Below are 19,947 nucleotides of genomic sequence, written 5' to 3'. Positions count from 1 at the left end.
GATCACCATGGAGAATAATGCATCAAAACCTTTAGAAGTATTTTGTTTCCTAGCTCCACCATGGCAAACTGGCAAGTAATGAGACTGCTGACACTTGGAGTGGGCTTCATATGAGTTTCTAACTGTGTTTTTTTTTTTTTTTTCATGCAAATAAGCCTTTCTTATAAATGGTTTGCTTGTAAATGTTGCCTTCCTGCAAGTAACACACTCATTTCAGTCTGTTTACATGTTTGGGATTTAAAAATATATATATATATATATATTTTATTAAGGAGGAACAGTGTTAAGAAATGAAGATTGTTTTTTATAAGAACAAAAGGATGATTGTTCAAACTTGTCAAAAGGAGGATTGAAATTCATGGGACTTAAAGGTGCAATGTGTAATAACTTTGACTATCTATTTACAGAAATGTTATATGACATCCATAACTATATTTAGTGGTATAAAGAACTTGCTTAATAAACCGTAATGTTTTTAATACCTTAGAATGAGACATTTGTATCTACATAACCGCGGACACCCCCTTCTATGAAGGTCGACATATTGTGACATCACTTTCTACCGTAGCTGAACACGAACAAACGGCGCTACAGAGCGAGAGCGTCTTTCGTCACTACCTTGAAAGAGAAGCAGCAGGAAGCTGGAAGCCATAGACACTGTGAGTAGTGACTTTTCCCTTGTCAGTGGTGTAAAATATGTAGTTGGATTGTTTCATGTAACTTAGTTCTTCTCCCTCGCTGTGTTATGGCTTTGCCAATCAGCTGATTAGTACTATTGACCCCAAAACAGTAACGTTACAGGAGTCACCAACGCGTCGATAGCGGGCGACATGTCTATCTTGGGAGCATTTTTAGTCGATCACGAAGAGTTTTCAAAGTAAATCATGTCATTTTTGCCGTGCGCACCTTTGCGCTCATGCGGACGTGTCGATTTTAAACAAGGTTTTACGCTTTAACCAGCTCAGCCACAGTAACAGCTCATATTTAGCCAGCTAAACTTTTACTACCCTGTTAGAAAACATATATAGTTGTATAGTTTCTTATCCCTCGCTGTTTTATGGGTTTGCTATGTGGGGTGAAATGTGCTGATTACGTTTGCATTTCCATACCACATGAGCGCACCATTAAGGCCAATTTATACTTCTGCGTCGAGGGTACGCCGTAATGTGCGGCGTTGACTACGCACGTAGGCGACGCCGTTATGAGCATTTATACTTGTTCTGCGTTCAGGTCTTGGTTGCTCTGCAGTACTGCTCCGAAACGCTAGTTGGCGGCGGAGAGTTTTAATGTTCCACTGTGTTTAGATTCCTCGCTGCTAGGTTACTACAAGCAATAGCGATTGAAAGAGAGTGGATCATGTTGGAGTTGGAGCTCATTGAGGTGGAAAAACAGTTCACTTTAGTGAAATTACTAAAACTGAAAGGCAGAAATGAGAGAAGACGTCGGAGGACATGAAACGTGTAGAAATGCATGAGAAGGTACGTGCGGAAATGCGTAGGAGGAAATGCGATGCTACCAAGCCGGCCAATCACCGATCTTGCGGTCCGCGTCGTCGCGACGTGTAGTTACATTTTTGAGGAGGTGCGCGTCAGGCGACGGCGAAGGGTACGCGCAATGGGACGCGTCTGTGCGTATGCTACGCCGTACCTACTGCGCGCACCCTACGCAGAAGTATAAATTGGCCTTTACTCTGGCTATTCTCTGCTGTCTCAGACGACGATATGTTTGTCCTGTTTTAGCCACCGTAGCTTCTTTAAAATGGAGGGGTAAGCAATGGGCTGAGCCCTTAGTGCAAACTCGCTTCCGAACCGCTAGATGGCGCTAAAAAACACACACTGCACCTTTAAGATGGAGAACTTTGTTGATTGAAGATCAAATCGTTTTTAAAATTGCAATAAAGGTTAATGTCTTTAAAATGTGATTAAATATATTATTTTGTGCAGTTTTAACAATTACATGATATATACTTAAATGTTTGTGTAAGTGGATTAGTGTATATAACAAAGGTTTTAACCATATTTTTCTATCACAAGTTTCCGCCAGGGAATACAATTTTTTAAAAGTTAATCTAGAGCAAATTCTGGGGACAGAAAAAAAAGTTAGAATTGCGAGTTAATCTCACAATTTTCAGGAAAAAAAGTCAAAATTACGAAATTATCTACCGTAGTCTTGATCACTATTTGGTTTATTTAACAATTTTATTTTTCCAAATATACATACACAATCCTCTACTTAAAACCATATAACAGTAGCTATAGCTCTGAATTATTCACAAATGAAATATTTATTTTCTATTGTATGAACAGATGTGTAAATTTCAGCACTGATATGATGTGAGACCCATAACACCACCCTTCATCCATATAAGGACCATGTAGAAACGGCCATCACATTCTGTTTAGTAGCAAGCCACCACACGTGAGGGAAGCCCTAGTGAATTTAAGTTTGTCCTTCCTAAGTGAACAGTGTATAAAAGCTCACCTGCATCCTTCCACAATTGACAAAAGACCTTTTTTGCCCATGAAATATTTCACAGAAATTGTGCTAATATGGCGTACCTTAACTCTCTCAAAACACATTGGTTTGGAAAAGCTGTAAACAGCAATACACAACATTTACCAGTGTTCTGCAGTTCATTAATTCATTCATTTGCAATTCATTTGAATCTCATGAATATTACTACTTGTTTTTATTTATTTATTTTTATTGAAAATGTGAATAGCAGAAACCTTTGAATAATGGTGAATGGCCTTTAATATGACAAGAACTAGAAACAAAACATCCCAAACTTATAACAGACAGAAACAAAACATAACAAACACAATAAAATGTTTGTGTAGTTACTACAGAACACCATAGTGCTTCAGGTATTTTAGCATCATAATTTAATTTTTATCACATCCGTCCTCTACAAACAGAATCGGTATCAGTTTGTGTCTTTTGTCCCAGAATGAGACTCAAACCTCTTTCTTTTCAGTTTCAGACACTGCATTTGCTTCCCAGGACTCGGTGGTCACGATGTCTGCTGTGCTCGGAGCTCGTGTCTTTGATAAATTCCCATAAATCGCCATGGCCTGAAGAAGGTACAGAACAATGAGGAATACATGTAAACTAAATATTATTCTAATTATTAGGACATTTTATGTGCCATATATACAATAGTGGTCAAAAGATTTAAAAAAATAATTCAGATGTTATGTTTTTAAAAGTCATCTATTACAGTAATATTTTCAAATTTAATTATAATTTAAAATAATCAATAACAGCATATTAGAATAATTTCTGAAGGATCAGAAAATTCAGCTTTGATCACAGGAATAAATTACATTTTAAAGGTGCAGTGTATTTTTGATCAAATAAATGCAGCCTTGGTGAACAAAAGAGACTTCTCCTACCTGAGTGACCATAGTGCTGATGTCTCCTGTGTTCGAGGGCAGCAAGATGGTGTTGGACTCCTTGGCCAGGTTGGAGAAAGCAGAGACGTACTGTTCGGCCACACTTAAAGATGCCGCAGCATTTCCATTCTGTACAGTTATGAAACATAATGTTAAACTCACTATATATGTCACAGCTGAATGAGTGAAGAATGGATTTCCTCTCTACTAAGATACAGTGTCATGTTTATAGGTGTGATCTGAGCTCTTCAATAGATGGATGAGCTGTACCTGCAGAGTGAGCGCCTCGGACAGCAGCCGGATGGCTTTGGCCTTGGCCTCAGCTTTAGCCAGAACTGCATTTGCTTCGCCTGAACAGGGGGAAAGATCAGTGATAGGTCAGTGAGGATTATGAATATTAAATCATTCATTTAATTATGAACATATAATTAATTTACATTTGCATTATTTAAAAATAATAAGAAAAATGTGTGTTATATTTTTTCATAATAATTTAAATAAAACAATTAAAAATGTAACAATTTTCAGAATTTATTTAAATTTGTTTGCTATTATCTGTTATCATAAGAGTAATTTGTATTATTATAAATACATGTATTATAATAATGTAAAAAAATGCAATTCCAAGTGAAACAGGTAATTCAATATAAAAACTGACGTTGTTATATTAGCATAATTTATATACTTCTATTACTACATTATATTATTAGTATATTAGTATAACATTTTAAATGTGATTTTATTTTTATATTTATACTCATTTTGAGTATATTTTGTTTTTAGTCATTTTTAATTTATTTATATATATATATATATATATATATATATATATATATATATATATATTTGTTTAAGTTAATTTTTTGTTATTTTAGTACTTCAACTATACAAAAAAAGAGAAATAATAAATAGCTGAAATAATTCACGTTTAAAATTACCATTAACGTTTACTTTTATTTCAAGCAATTAAATAATTTTTATGGTTATAGTTTGCGATAACAGCCCTGGTGACGTCAGCCAAAAAAAAAAATTCAATTCAGAGGTGGGGAAAGTTATAAATTGTTCACAATAAGATCATTTAAATTTCATTTTGAAGTCCAACTTTTTATTTTCCTGCTAGCATTATTCCAAACCAGAGTAAAAAGCCCACCAGCAGCTTTGTTAATCTGTTCGGCCTTCTGTCCCTCAGACGCCAGAATCTGAGACTGTTTGCGACCCTCCGCCACATTGATGGCCGCCTCTCTGTGTCCCTCGGACTCCAGGACAGTCGCTCTCTTTTTCCTCTCGGCCTCAACCTGAACGACATTCATGTCATATGATTTAGAGGTGCACCTTGTAGTCCTTTAGGTCTACGAGATCAAGTTAAAGAGGAAATCATCATACCTGCATTTGCATAGACTCTTTTACCCTCGGAGGAACGTGAATGTCTTTGATCTCGTATCGAAGGCATCGAATTCCCCATTCATCTGATGCCTGGTTTATCGAGTGGACAATATTGGAATTCAGGGACTCTCTTTCCTGCCAAAGGACGAAATGATCTGTAAGCACACAAATGAATGGTACATCCAAAATTGTTAAGTCAATGACAGATTGCCTGGCGTTCATACCCTAAACACTTTGTCCAGGGTCAGTTTTCCCAACTCTGATCTCATGGTGGTCTGTGCCAGCTGGGTGACGGCATATTCTGGGTCCTCCACGCCATAACTGGCCTTCAGATGAGAACAACAGCACATTATGAGAAGCAAGCCTAAAAGAAACACTGTAATAAAGCAGCAAAGTACTTACCTTAAACGGGTCAAGTATCCTGAGGTATAAAACTCCATCTATCTGCAAGGTCACATTGTCTAAAAGCAAAACATCATATTAAGTTCATCTCAATGCTCCATAAAAGTGGGAGTGAAGAAGATCAGAAAGCCTGTGATTTACCTAGGGAAACTGCTGACTGCTCCGGCACATCTATCACGATCTCTTTGAGGCTTTGAACATATCGGATTCTATCCAAGATTGGAATCAAGAAGTTTAGACCCTGCGAAGGAAATCAAATATTTGAAATGGAAGTGATTCATCTATATATCGAAGTTTTTCGTGGAGAAGGAATGAGAACTGACTGGTTCCAGGATCCGGTGGAAACGGCCCATCCGCTCCACTACCCAAGCCTCCTGCTGGGGAACGAACAGAACCACAGTGTTCATGGGAAGGCTGGAGGCCCATCGCTGCTGAGCTCGAGTCCCCCACAACACAGGCACTGTTTGACGCGAATGCTGTTCACAGAAGAGAGAATGCAACCAGATGAAGTATATGAAAGCAAATTACACAGAAAAAAAAAAATATATATATATATATATAACATTTATTTTAGCATAAATTCAAAACTATGATAAATAAATACACACACACACACACATATATATATATAAAGTCAGAATCAATAAAATGATTTCTGAAGGATCATGTGACTGAAGGCTGGAGATCAAAGCTGAAATTCACAAGTATATTAAAATACAAGATTTCGCAATGTTACAGTTTTTTTTTTTCTGTATTTGATCAAATGTAGGCTTGATGAGCATGGAGAAAACAGAAACACTAAAAAATAGTTTCCAAACTTTTGAACGGTACAATATAGAACTTTTGGGAACACTTTACTTGAAGGGGTGTGCATAAGACTAACATGACACCTTCATAATCATGACATGACATACGCCATGATTATATAAAAATATTTAGTATAATTATGTATTCTAAATATATAAATATTTAGAATATTATCTCGAAAGAAAACGTGCCAGAACGAACTCGTTTATATCGATTTAATTTCGAAATGAACTTCAAGACAGAATTCAGCTGAAGTGTCAAGCAGTGAAGTGACAGTCCAACAGACCAACAGTGCACGTGTGTTACCTTTAAAAGGCCGCTCCCTGCCCGACACACCACCGTCCTCAGCATTCTCACCCTGTGTTCAAACAGATGTTGAAGATGTCTATACCAAATGAATGAACTCTTCCTGAGCTTACACTACAAACGTGACCCTCTTACAGCTGCGGAAATCAAAGTTACAACATCACGAGCGTACGTCAATTACAAACATCCGGGTCTGTGAGGGAAACAAATGCTTTTAATATATGGTTCCGGGAATACGTCCTTGACGTCTGTAGCTGAACCAGTGATCTATATAGAATGACATTATAGATCAGTGAGCTGAACGCTTTCTTTTACTGCCTACGGCTGAACGTTGAGTGAAATATTACAAATAAATTATAACGTTTAATTGTGTACACCACCAGTATGTTTATGAATGTTTCAAGGGATGTCGTCTTCTTCTTCTTCTTCTTCTTCTTCTTCTTCTTCTTCTTCTTCTTCTTCTTCTTCTTCTTCTTCTTCTTCTTCTTCTTCTTCTTCTTCTTCTTCTTCTTATTTTATGTGTATTTCAAAATGCAGCCACTAGTGGGCAGTCATTTTAATTAAGCTTTTAGATGAATTTGCAGATATGGCAATATAACTTCTCTGGGGTGCAATGTGGATAAATGCCTCCTAGGCTAAAAGGTCCATTGGATGTAATATTTCTTTCTACGTCCTGTTCTAAAACAACTAAAATAAAATAAAAACAATATATTTTTTTAAACGAATAAATTGGCATTAAACAACAAAATTACTAAAAATGTAACTAAATAAAAAAAAAAGGAAAATAAAAAAAACTGATTTAAAATATTAATATAAACTAATAGTATATCAGTGATGCAAAACTACTGGAACATAATACAATTATTTATACAGAAATAAAAAAAATAAGAAACAAGAGAAAAGAGGGAAAATGCAACTTAAAGAAAGAAAGAAAGAAAGAAAGAAAGAAAGAAAGAAAGAAAGAAAGAAAGAAAGAAAGAAAGAAAGAAAGAAAGAAAGAAATGGCAGCAGGTTATCAATATAAATATAAAAATCAATATAAATCAGATATCAAACAAATACTTTGAATAGCTCACAAACTTTTAAAGTCTTTATAGCTTTAGGCCTATATAGTTTCTACATTCTATGTACTTAGAAAGTAAAACTTTCTAAAGAAAACTTCTGTCAGTTATTTATCATTAAAGCTACATTTAAGAATGTTAAATTTAGTTAAAAAAATAGAATCAAATTAATTTAATTTAATTTAAGTAGCCTACTTTTCATCCTCTTGAAAAGTATATTAGTGAAGCCAATCCCATAAAAGTGAGAGATGTCTTAAGCACTGAATATTTTCATTGATAAATTCTGAATCTCACTCCACAATATAACTGATAAAGTAGAATCGTTGTGTAGGCCAGCGTCACACCTGTTCCTTCACTCGGTGCAGCCATAAGTCACACCCAATACCTCATCCATTGGTCAACAGTCCAGAAAACTCCGCCCTCTGGGTCAGGGGCAACTCTGACGACTTTAAAATCCCTGCAAGCCCCGCCTCTTATCCTGTGAGTTTCTACACATTCAATTTGGTCATGGCGATGGGACATTTGAGTCAGTACGCGTCACCTGTAGGATAGTGCCGAGTTACTCCGTCGAGCATCCGTGCTTTATCTAACTTACCCTCAGAAGTGCGCTCATGACGAGGAAACAACTTGTGACATCATCTGAAATGTCACCGGACAGCTGAGAACTTCGATTATACAGACAGGATTTATCCAGGAGGAAAAACTTGGGTTGCCATGTCTCTCCTCTGCGTGAGAGGTGAGTGCTGTACATGTGTTTTCGAACTTTCATGTTTTCATGTATTTGCACCTGTCATCCACTCAGCATGCAGTCAGCAGGTGTTTTGTTTCTTTAAAACTTCAGAGGCGCGAGCTTTTTTGTGAACTATAATATTACATAATTTGAGGTTTGCTGTAGGTGTGATGATGTAGCTTGAGTGAAGCAGCTGTTTGTCGTCATGATGTAATACAGCTCTGCAGCCGAAACAATTAAATATAGATTTCGAAAACTATTGTAAGATATTAATAAGACTTTTTCCGATGTTATGTAAACTTTTTATTTATTTATTATTATTACATATTTTGTATAACTTACGAACAAATATAAACAGTGTGGAAAATAAACAATACATTTAATTTATTGCAAAAATATGTAGTTGATACCTGCATATAGCCTAATATGATATTACTGTATTATTTTACGCAAAATTACGATATAGTGTATGGTAATATTTTAATATAGCATGACATTTATTTTTATATAGATGTATATTAACATATGTAAATATTTATATTACTGTAACAACTTAAGTATTAATATAAGTAAATAATAATACATTAGATCCTAATTAAAATTGTTTCACGGTGAATTAAATGAAACATATCAAATTAAAATAATAAATAACATGTAACTATTTTACATGTTATAATTTATGTATAAAATATAGAAATAAAATGAAAATGTATAATTTATATTATCTTTCTGATTTAATTTAGTTATTAATTGAAGACCACACAATTCAGTTATAGTTTATATTTGTATAAAATGTATACATGTGTGAATGTATCTTTTATTTGAGCTATTAATTAAAGACCATTTGAATTATTGTTAGTATGCAGTATTTTGTAAAGGATGCTGGCTCATCAGGCTCTCTTGAAAGAAAGCAGATCGGAAACGCTGTGTGTCGTCTGCTCTTATACTCTTTCAGAGATGCACATTCTCCTTTTATCTTTGGTCACCGGCCAGTTGCAGATCAACATCTCCATCATTTCCTTTCTTTCTTTTCTGCACTCAATGGCAATGCTTGCCTTGCTGTTTGCTGTCTTTGGTGAAAGTGTCTCTGCTTAAAGGGGTGGTTTGCCTTTGAATGATTGTGTTTATGGGGTGCAACATAACATGTCTTGGTGTTTTTTTTTTATTTTTTTTTTTAATATTTTTAAGCCTTATTTTCCATAATTTTCACCTATATTGTAAGCCGTTTTCTCCTCTGTCATTTGAACGACCGGTTGACTTCCTGATTCTATGAAACCACTCCCTCAGAAACAGACAATGAGCTCAGATTGGTTAGTTGGGCCGTGTGTTGTCATTGGCTAAACTGTAGTGTACGTTGTCCGGAAACTTAATGCCCATTACCTTTACTGGTGAAAGTTGCATGTGCATCAGTTTGAGCCAGAATCAGACCCAGAAAGCGGCAATCGAGATTCAAGCAGAACCTCCCCAAACACACGGACTCAGGGAGGTTTCTATTATTAAGTATTTCGATATTCTGTTACTTGAAAATGCTACTGCTGCTTGTTACCTTTTGAAATATGTTTTTTTCCTGATTGAACATTTAATATAACTGAATAAATGAGTGAATAATACTGTATATTATAAGTTATTGTTTCATCGATATAATGAATAACCGCTTATCTATTAACAAAACTTAGTTTACTCAGTGTATTGTTTTCTTTAGGTGTAGCCTACATGTGGCAACTCTGTTAAAACCATACTGTACATATAACAGCAGCTGAAGTCTACAAGTTGCGATTACATATCATTTTTCGAACTTTATACATGTTTGTCTTATGTATACACACAAAATAGCATGGAACTAACTGGCTACTATAAACAAACAGCGTTGGCATTACGTTCTTGATAATATCGAAAAATTACGTCATAAAGTATACATGGAAAGTACATTTACAAAATGAGTCCATAATTACAAATTCATGTCCAAAATGTTTGTACGCCTTTAACTAAGTGGCTACTAAAGTCCAGTAGCACCTAATTGCAGTACACAAGAAAAAAAGTACACGAGAATGAACTGCTGGTTCATTCGAGATTTTCTTTATTATGTTTATAATAAAGCCTGTGGTAAACATAACTTGACTATACTTTGACGTTTTGTTCTACAAAGAAATTACACGCATTCATAGTGAAAATGCAAAATTTTGAAGCAGTTATATTTATAAAAAAAAAAAAAAGACATACAAAGTATACATACAACTATAGGGCATTTTAGCGTTTGTGTGTGTGCATTGTTGGTTGTAAAACAAAACGTCAAAGTATCATCAGTGCAGCTTCAAAGGGCTTTAAACGACACCAGACGATGAATAAGGGTCTTATCTAGGACCCTTCGAGTCATGACTCGAAAAAAGATTTGTTCATTTTGATTGAACAGGAGAGTCACAAACGCTCATCACAGAACAGAGCAAGGCGAGCATTTGTGCTTCTAAAACTTTAACTTTTTTATTTATTTTTTAAATGACCAATCGTTTCGCTAGATAAGACCCTTACTCGTCTGGTGTCGTTTAAAGCCCTTTGAAGCTGCACTGAAACTCTCATTTGGACCTTGAACCATTTGGTTCCCATTGAAGTCCGTTATATGGAGAAAATCCTGGAATGCTTTCATCAAAAACCTTAATTTTTTTTGACTGAAGAAAGAATGACCTGGACATCTTGGATGATATGGGGGTGAGCAAATTATCAGCAAAAGTTAGAGTGTGCATCGATCTGCACTTCGGATTCTGATCGGATATAGCAGACCATCCGGGTCTCTTTGGAACACTTATTTCAACGTACTACGATTTGGGACGTAGGCCTACTAATTCTGTTTTCGAATTCTATTTAAGACGGATAGTATGTGAATTGGGACGCAGCAACTTTTTTGGTCGCATACTGTTTTTTTGCCTTCTATATATTACGGAAGTATGTGGTTTTTGGATGCCGAGATGCCACTGCAAGAGGGAGGTGAAGTTATTTTGATTAAAGATTAAGAAGAATCTTTAGAATTCTTAAAGAATTCACTTTCATTTTGAAAAAAGGCTTTGCATAAATACATACATACAGCAATATTTCATAAAAAAGAACTGTCCATTTGTATGTCATGCCCTATTGACTTGACCCATGGTGACTAAAGGAATAGTGTGGATTTAGGTGCCACCACAGGATTTATGTGCAGCAGACGTTCCTAAAACAGAAAGAATCAGTGGAGACGAGTAGTTTTGCGCAGATACAAACGCTTGCATAAGAAACGCATTCACTGAGGATCTGCAAACAAGTCAATTATTCAGAGAGACTAAGGAAATGTTTGCGCAGGAACCAGACTGTGATTAAATCCCTTAGCGTGTCTCACAAGAGCTTTTTAAGGTATAAAATGTCACAACCCTTTTCTCAACAGACTTATATCCTCAGATTTCACAAATTACACCTTTTACTCACACAAACGTTTGGCTTTGTTGGTGCATCACCAGTTTGAAATTTTTCTATTGTGATGTACTTTCCTTGTTCTTTCTTGTAAACTTATCTGGAACAGGAGGATTTGAGTGTTTGGAAGCACATTAACCCAGTAGTACAGGACATACCGAGTGAACAAAGTATTGTGAACTTGGATATCCTCTTCTCAGTGTAGATAGCAGAGAGCACTGGGTAGGGAGCTTCTGTTGTATTTAGTGCAGGTGGGCGGCCTGAACTTACACAACTTATAGTTCTGCTCATAAATTTACATGACCTTCGAAGAATATGCTAGTAAGCTAATATGCTAATAAGAATAATAATAACAATAAAAACATATAGAGGAATCAGAGAAATTTCATTAAAACTTCTCTTCAGAACATGTTTCCCCAAAGACAGAATAAGCCTACAATTTGGTGGTCATCTAATTCAAAAAGTTTACACCCCTGCCTCTTAAAGTGATGGTACACTAAAAAAATGAAAATTCAGTCATCATTTACTCACTCTCAAGTTGTTCCAAATTAGGGGTGTCACGATTCTCCAAATCCTCGATTCGATTAAGTTATCGATTCTAAGGTCACGATTCGATTCGATTCTCGATTTAAAAAAAAAAAGTAAAGCGCAGATTGCTATGCAATTTTTAGACTACACATTTATGCATTATGCAATATAAATTTGTTCACAATGTGCACTACACCATTGCCAAATTTAAAATATAACAAAAACAAGTAACATAACTTAATAGTATAACATTTAAAGCCCTTGAAATGACTAGAAAAAAAGTTTAGTTAATTTTGATAAACGAGATTGAACAATAGAGTCAGTAAAACGATCCAAACTTTCCATCACGGACGCGACATGGGGCATGGCAGTATCGACGATACCATTTTTTATTTCGATTTCGATACCATTGAATTAATTTCGATCGATTTCGATTTAATATCGAAATCGTGACACCCCTATTCCAAATGTGTATGAATTTCATTCTTCTGCTGAACGCAACCGATTATATTTTGTAGAATGTCGGTATAACCAGACAGTTGATGGACCCTATTGACTTCCATAAGATTTTTATTTATTTATTTTCCATACTATGGAAGTCCATGGGGTAAGTCTGTTTGGTTACTGACATTCTACAAAATATCATGTTTTGTGTTCAGCAGAAGAAAGAAACTTGATTAAAACTCATTCAACTTGATGGTGAGGAAATGATGACTGAATTTTTGGGTGAACTATCCCTTTTGGGTTGTATTTTCTGCAAGGGCTATCTAAACTTAAGAGCAGAACTGTAGACATCACCCAAATATTGTCCTCTGTAATGAATTACCTGTGTTTAGACTAACCTAAGAAGTGCTCTGGCCTTCCTGACTCACTGTCCACCTCTTTCATCAGGAACATGGTTTTGTTTCTTTATTTATTGCTGTTCAGACAAAAGGTCCATCTCCATGGTGATGTGATTACACACACAAATGAGCGATCTCTCAACGCATCCACGCAAGACGGACACAAAGAACGCCCGTGCGGGGTCACATGGCCCTACGTTTGGTTTGATTCGATCTCTAGACCCGTTTTTAGTGGCTTTGCAGAATAAATGCTGACATTAATCAGATTGTCTTTATTAGAGTCATATGGGGTGCTGATCTGCTGTGTTCACTATGTTTAATTAAAGAGATAAGAGTGATTAAATAGATGGCTTTACACACTTCTGTTGATGTATTGTGTGTATTTATGAAGCATGCATGGCTGGGTTTTACATCTCTACTGCATTCACTTGCTTACTTGTGACCCCCTGATGTGGGAAGGAAAGTTTCTCCTGATGTTAGTGCGTTTGAATCATTTAGCAAATATTGTTGTTCAGCACTTTTTCGGAATGAATTACTAAAGACTCACTGGTTATATGTGTTTTTTTAATGTTTTATTTTATTAAAAATGTGTCTTTAACTACACGTTGTCGTATGAACAATTAATCTGTATTGATATTGATTGATGCTTCACTAACTTTAAGACACACACACACACACACACACACACACACACACACACACACACACACACACACACACACATATAGATACATATAAAACAAGCCTTTTTTTGTTATTTTGTGCTCTGTTTTTATCTCCTCAAATTTAAATCTTGTTTTTTTTTTTCCCCAAAAATAATTTATATTTTCGATTTTTGTCTCTGATGTCACCTAGCCTGTTGGATGTTGTTTTATTAGCCAAATAGCTATTTGGGCATCGTTTTAGCAATTCAATCTTCTGAGATATAAACTTGCCCTTGCAAGTCAGAAGTCAGAATTGTGAAATATAAACTGGCAATTGCAAGGAAAAATGTCAGAACCGTGAGCTGACATTTTCTCTCAGAATATTGTTTTTATTACTCGCAATTCTGAGAAAGTTTTACCAGACCCTTTTCTATTTTTTTTTTATTCCATGGTGGGAACAAACTCCAGAGGAAAGTGGCATTCTCTGCCTGTATTGTAATTAATAATATATTAATAAATAAATAATAAATTCATATAATAATTCATATCTAGGGTCATATCTGTCATCTTTTGAAATCAGGTAAATGTAAACATAGTTTAGCTTTTGCTGCTAATCATGACCATTAAAACCCAAGAGCAAAAAATACAAAATGTTTCATTTTAAATGACAGAAGAAACCTTCCTCGGGAGAGAACAATGCAAGATTTAAATATTATAATTGAACTCTTTAATATAATGGTTGTGCTCTGAAGGTAGTGAGTGAGTGAGTGTGCGTCTGGCGGTGAGTCCTCACACTGAAGTGAGTGGGGGGATTGCAAATGTAATCCTCTGGCCATCTGTTGCTCTCTCCGTCCAGTCATCCAGCATCATCCTCGCTGGCTGCGGGGTCGAAAGTAAACCATACACTGTGTGACGCACCGATTCCACTTCCTGCTTCACTCACTGTACTTCTTGCTTTCCTCCAGTGTTTGTCTGGTCACTTTATAGAGATTGAGAAGCTGCAGACATCTCAATCACATGATGTCTTTTAGTAAATTTTCAGTAAATAGTTTTAAATAAATGTTCAATTAATTTCAGCAATTTTATGTACATCTCATTTTCCGTCATAAACTAGAAGCCTATTTTTAAATCACTATTTATATGAGCAATTTACCACCCTGTTCTCTAGGTATCGGATATTGAAAACCACAAATTGGTTGATCACTACTGTTAGGGTCACCCTTTTGCTGTTTTATGTCAAATGTAAATGTTTTGGTCCCCAAAAAAAGATGTTTTTTTTCTTTTCTCAAATTCCTATTTACGCTAACTCTGCCCACCATTGTCTGGTTGAGCCAGACAAAAACACAAAAGAAATCCTGCTGACAACAGAAGCGGTGACGGGCAGATGCAGTGTAAGTGGGTTATTTTCGTCCAGACCAAAAAAAGAAAATAATACATTTAGTCCTGTTTCGCTTAGTGCTCACATTTTCATTTTTAAGACGAGAAATAATGATGGTCTTCCAGAACCTGAGAACCCATGAAGAGTTTATTAAATATGTAAATGAGTCAAAACAGCAGCAGGAATTCATCCATTGCACACAAACAGTGTTTCGGACGCCTGTACTGAATTGTAACGCGAACATGATGACTTAAAACAGGCTTCAGCATTCTGTCCTTTTTATGGTCGCATCTGGTCACATCACGTCCTCTTTTTGCTTCGTCTACATGACTTTGATCCGTGCTGCGTCCATATTTCAGTTGAACCGCATCAGAGTTCGTTTGGAAGCGGAGCGAGACCCATCTTTTCAGCGGTCTCGGCCCGTTTGTTTGATGACACCAGGGTTCACATGGCAGCGTTCACACTTATTCAAATGAACCGCAGTAACAGAGCAATCGTACCAGGGTTAGTTTGAATCAAACCAAACCTGCTTAGTGTCAAGAAGACACACTAAGTTAAGTGGTGTCTGGTGTCCGGGTTCGAGTCCGGCTTTATTTAAGGTCCTATAAAGGGTATTTAATTGTGGTAATAGCATTTAACATGTAAGTAATATCAAGTACAAGTAATGTCCCAATAAAGTAGCATACATTTATGATTTCAATAAATATAATATGATACACTGATTATGTTATAATTGCATACCGTTTTGTAATATGCTACAATACATTGAGGTGCAAATAGTATCTACCACTATTTGCACTAAGTATAAATAACATTTAACAACTATTTACACTTAGTGAAAAGTAATACTGTGCTGCTGTTTACACTGTGTATTGCTATTTGCTGCAATTTGTGTGTAGTAGAAAACTGCGCCACTTGTTTTTTTGTTTTTTTAACCAGCCTAAGCTATTTTGCTGGTCTTAGTTGGTCTCTAGTTGGTCTTCAAAAAATTATGGCCTCTTTTCAGATGACCAGATTGGATTTAAACAGGTTTTCTTTGCAGAGTAACTGGTAGTTCACAAGCCGAAGTACATTCAGGAATGAACTCGAGGAGATTGGGCAAACTAGCTTTCCACAAAGGAGACTCTCAGGAAGTTCCTGCCCAACCGCCCCCCTATCTAAACAGCATCTCAGGAAGGCTTGAATCGAAAGTCATGCATCGGTTTCCGTTAGCACCCCGCAGTAAAGAGCGATGAGTTTCCACTGACACGGTGACCCATACCCTAGGGCTTTAATAAAACCTAATGTGTTTCCTCTCAGTTAGAAATGTGGAAACTAGTCACACACACGGTTCTCCTTCGTCTTATTGAACTCCAAACAGAAAAAAAAAAACACAGAATGGTGATTGTTAGATTTGCTTTCTGGGAAATGGACTCATATGGAACTCTATTTCTTGCTTGCATGTTCCTCATTGCGTTGTTAACCTTTATTTCTTAATCTTAATCTCAACATCATTATGTCCCTCGAGGCTTGTATTTTTTGTGTGCGCTACGTCTCATCAGATATCCAGCGAGAGTTTGCAATACACGTTAGTAATCCACTGTGATGTCTCGTAGCCCGCCATCCAATCGCAGCATCCATCTGGCATGTCCACCCAGCCACGGACAGCACACGGGGCTCAAGCAGCGATCAGAAGTAATCTGCTCTAAATCACAGCTCAATCCCATAACCGTTTTTATATGGCTGTGGGCTGAGTCTTACATGGAAACAGGAGTATTGTTCAAAATGTGGCTTTTGTTTTTCTAAATTTTCTCATTTCAAAACACTGAATGCGCAAGGGCTCAGCAATATGATTTTTTTGTTTAAGGTAAAAGGTTTTACCTTTGCCTTTGTTGTTGGAAAACAATGACAATTTCAGATTAGCTTATAATTTTCAGCACATTCTAACAAATTCTTCAAAGACTATCACAAATCTATCTTGCAATAACTACACCTTCACTTGGACTCAAACCACCTCCTTTAAACTGTCAGATTTCAGTCTCATATTTATCTTGGAAAGCATTTAGACTCTTTTTTTATGATCAAATATATCCAAGATAGCCAATCCATTAAGTATACCTTGTATGTTGGCCAGCTAGGTGATGTTACCCTAGTGGTGACGTTTATATATAACTTTTTTTGTTGTTGTTGTTGCATATTTTTTTGCATATATTTTTTTTTTTTACCTTTTTGTCCTGTTGTGTGGGGGGAGCCCTGAGGACCAAATGCTTGCTTGCTCTGTAGGATGTGTCATGGATGGAACGAAACGATATTATCCAATCAGAAAGCAAGCTGATGATAGATGGAGTATAACAAACTCCATGACTTCATCCAAACCTTTTTTTTCTGGAATTATCTGTAAAAAACTGTCTAAACACTAATATCGCTAGGTCTGTCGCGGTTATGGATATGCGGTATTACCGCCATTTATTTATTTCATTTATATGTATTTGTTGATATATAAATAAAGTTTACGATGTGGACAAAAACGGGGACATTTTCAGGAACCAATGTTACCGAAACTAAACCGCATCTATATGCGCATTGAAAGGCTTTCACTCAGCGCGCATATTGTTATGACAACGGACTTTGAGTGAGTTAAACCGTTCATACAATACAATGAACACGTTCAAAAAGCTGATTCATTAAAAGAGATGTAATAAAACAAGATGTTAATTATTTTTAACTTTGAGTTCCACTTTTCAAGACTTAGCTGAGCAGCAATGCTTCGCATGGGTAACAGAAGTTCAAAACAAGAAGGGTATAACCTTTTAAAAAAAACATCATTATCGCGGTTGCTGCGGTTACGTGCAGTCCTCTGCAGTTTACTTGTCAGAAGCACGGTACTATTGCGGTTATCGCAACAGTCTAATTATCGCCTTTTCTTATTGCCCGTCGTCGTCCACCATGTTTGTTTACTCTGAAGTAAAGTTTGGCCGTGAGAAATTTTGTGAGATTTCCCGTGTTCACAGTCAGGACTCTGGTTGTTTGTGATAGGAACAAAACTGTTAAATCTATAATAATTATCATCAGGTTTGTGGTCTCACATTTCACAAAACTTTTACCAATATCTTATTTTGTGTTCTGCAGAAGAAACAGTCATACAGGTTTAAATAGGACTGATCCCATTCATGTTTTTTACCTAGACTTGTGCTGATGTATAATATGTAACTCTTTTTCATGAAATAATAATGTAATTATTTAGTCTTTCTGACCTTTTTTTTCTTTTTCTTTTCAGTTAAGAAAGCCAAATTCCAAGGACCTCCAGGTAAGCAAATTCTTACACGTTCTTCTAAATGCAATTCAGAATTATGTAAAAACAATATTTGCTTTTATCTGGGCCATGTAAATCGTATATGTAAATCTTCTTGCGTTGGGGATTTTTGGACAGTGTGACACTGTTTTTGGTTTTACACTTTCTTTTATGGTGTGCAATCTAGCCTATTACAACACTCCTCAGCTTGTGGTATTTCACATCATACTGTATCATTTATTTGATGTCCTTGAAGAAAACACTTTGATTCCTCTCATTGTGGAGTCATGAAGGTTCAGGGGTCGGTTCATTTGATGATTGATTCTGTGCTTCTGTTATGCATCTTGTCTGAATCCCAGAGCTTGTAGCTTGTGAGCTAGTGTGTAGATCAGTGTAGGTTAAGCCCAAATCCCCACACCCTCCTCATCTGCAAATCCTCACACAGTTGGCCTACACATGGATCACCGAAGCCAGAATACTGTGCCCCAGGACAGTACTGCTCTGCATCAGCTTTTGGATTGTATTGGGTCATAACGGGATTCCTCACACCTCACATTCATATTTTTTTGCACAGTACGAATGTTGGCTAGAGTTTAAGGGAGGTGTGAATCTCCAAACTTATATGCAAATTGAACGATATATGGCCCTTGGGCAATGTTTTGGATTTGAAATGAACTCTTAAAAGGGTTGTTCACAACCAAAATGAAACTTCTGTCATCATTAACTCGCCCTCATATTGTTCTATTTACATTCATTCATTTAGCAGACGCTTTTATCCAAGGTGATTCACGAATGAGGAATACAACATGCTATGTTTGTAAACAAGTGTCAGCAATAGAAACATTGTTCAGAATAGTACAAGGTAGAACAGAGAAGGACTAGTGAAAGTATAGTTGTTGTTGTTTTTTCTGCAGGAGGCAGTTACTTTAAGTGTGAGTTTCTTGAATGTTGTCAGAGATTCATCAATTGCCCAAATAGTGTTGGGAAGATCATTCCACCAGAAAGGAACCGTGAACGAAAGCATGATTTTGTGCCTCTCTGTGATGGTACCACCCCAAGGCACTGCTCACTCACCAACCACAGGCTCCTGGAGGGACTATCCTATGTAGACTATGAAGGTAGGAGGGCAGAGCCTGTGGCCGTCGTGTAGACAAGCACTAATGTCTTGAACTTGATGCGAGACGCATAGGGAAGTCAGCGTAGAGAGATAAACGGAGATTGACGTGGGCTCTCTTGGATTTATTGAAGAATTGGCTTGTTTGCAGTTGCACATGTTGGAAGTACTGCCAGAAGAGCATTACAGTATTCAAGGGCCTGGTTGAGAAGTTGTGCTTCATGCTTGTTTAGGAAGGGGCTGATCTTCCTAATGTTGTGCAGTGCAAAACTTACATGATGGTTTTGTTGCTGCAATGTGGCCTTTCAAGGTCAGCTGGTCATCAAAGATTACAGCTACAGTGGGTTAAAAATGAAATCTGGTTAAAATGAAAAGTAGAGCTGTGTGTTATCAGTAAGCAATGGTAGGTGAAACCTGTAATTTATATGGAGAATAGGATGTGTCCAAAAAACGATCCCTGAGGTACCCCGGTACCCTTTGGATACCTGCACATTCTGTGGACAGAGAAAATATTTTTGAAAAATGTTTTTCGCTCTGATTTTCGAAACAATGCAAATTACTGTGAGAAGTTGAGAACCCCAATCCCATTATAGTGCAGATACGAGTGGAAAGTTCTGGTTGTGATCTACTGACAATGTGCAGGGTAAAGAA

The 19,947-nt window shown here is 36.5% G+C and overlaps 2 protein-coding genes across 4 annotated transcripts in view; one reads left to right on the top strand and one right to left on the bottom strand.

Annotated features, from left to right (window-relative positions):
• Positions 1-2,736: 2,736 nt before the first annotated feature.
• Positions 2,737-6,478, bottom strand: stoml2 (stomatin (EPB72)-like 2). The gene is made up of 10 exons (XM_039677980.2): positions 6,294-6,478; positions 5,504-5,656; positions 5,322-5,421; positions 5,181-5,239; positions 5,003-5,104; positions 4,779-4,913; positions 4,546-4,690; positions 3,666-3,745; positions 3,396-3,524; positions 2,737-3,074 (listed from the first exon to the last, which is right to left on the bottom strand). The coding sequence occupies exons 1-10, from the start codon at positions 6,336-6,338 to the stop codon at positions 2,958-2,960; spliced, it is 1,065 nt and encodes a 354-aa protein (XP_039533914.1). The 5' UTR covers positions 6,339-6,478; the 3' UTR covers positions 2,737-2,957.
• A 1,372-nt stretch (positions 6,479-7,850) lies between these two features.
• Positions 7,851-19,947, top strand: part of unc13bb (unc-13 homolog Bb (C. elegans)) — an 85,220-nt gene continuing 73,123 nt past the window's right edge. For all 3 annotated transcript variants that reach the window (XM_039677236.2, XM_089126115.1, XM_089126114.1), the window contains exons 1-2: positions 7,851-8,090; positions 18,168-18,197. In XM_039677236.2, the coding sequence (XP_039533170.2) occupies positions 8,069-8,090; positions 18,168-18,197 (52 nt within the window). In that variant the 5' untranslated portion in view covers positions 7,851-8,068. The remainder of the gene's footprint in view (positions 8,091-18,167; positions 18,198-19,947) is intronic.

Source organism: Pimephales promelas, chromosome 23, assembly GCF_988280905.1.
Source record: "Pimephales promelas chromosome 23, fPimPro1.hap1.1, whole genome shotgun sequence".
Taxonomy (NCBI): domain Eukaryota; kingdom Metazoa; phylum Chordata; class Actinopteri; order Cypriniformes; family Leuciscidae; genus Pimephales; species Pimephales promelas.
The sequence above is the reverse complement of the archived record's forward strand: the minus strand, read 5'-3'. Positions and strand labels throughout refer to the sequence as shown.

Coding starts and splice junctions, on each gene's coding strand:
- stoml2 (XM_039677980.2), bottom strand. CDS start 6,338: ATGCTGAGGACGGTGGTGTGTCGGGCAGGGAGCGGCCTTTTAAAG. Junction 5,422..5,503: donor TCCACCGGATCCTGGAACCA/GTCAGTTCTCAT, acceptor TTTCCTTCGCAG/GGTCTAAACTTCTTGATTCC. Junction 4,691..4,778: donor AAGAGTCTATGCAAATGCAG/GTATGATGATTT, acceptor AATGTCGTTCAG/GTTGAGGCCGAGAGGAAAAA.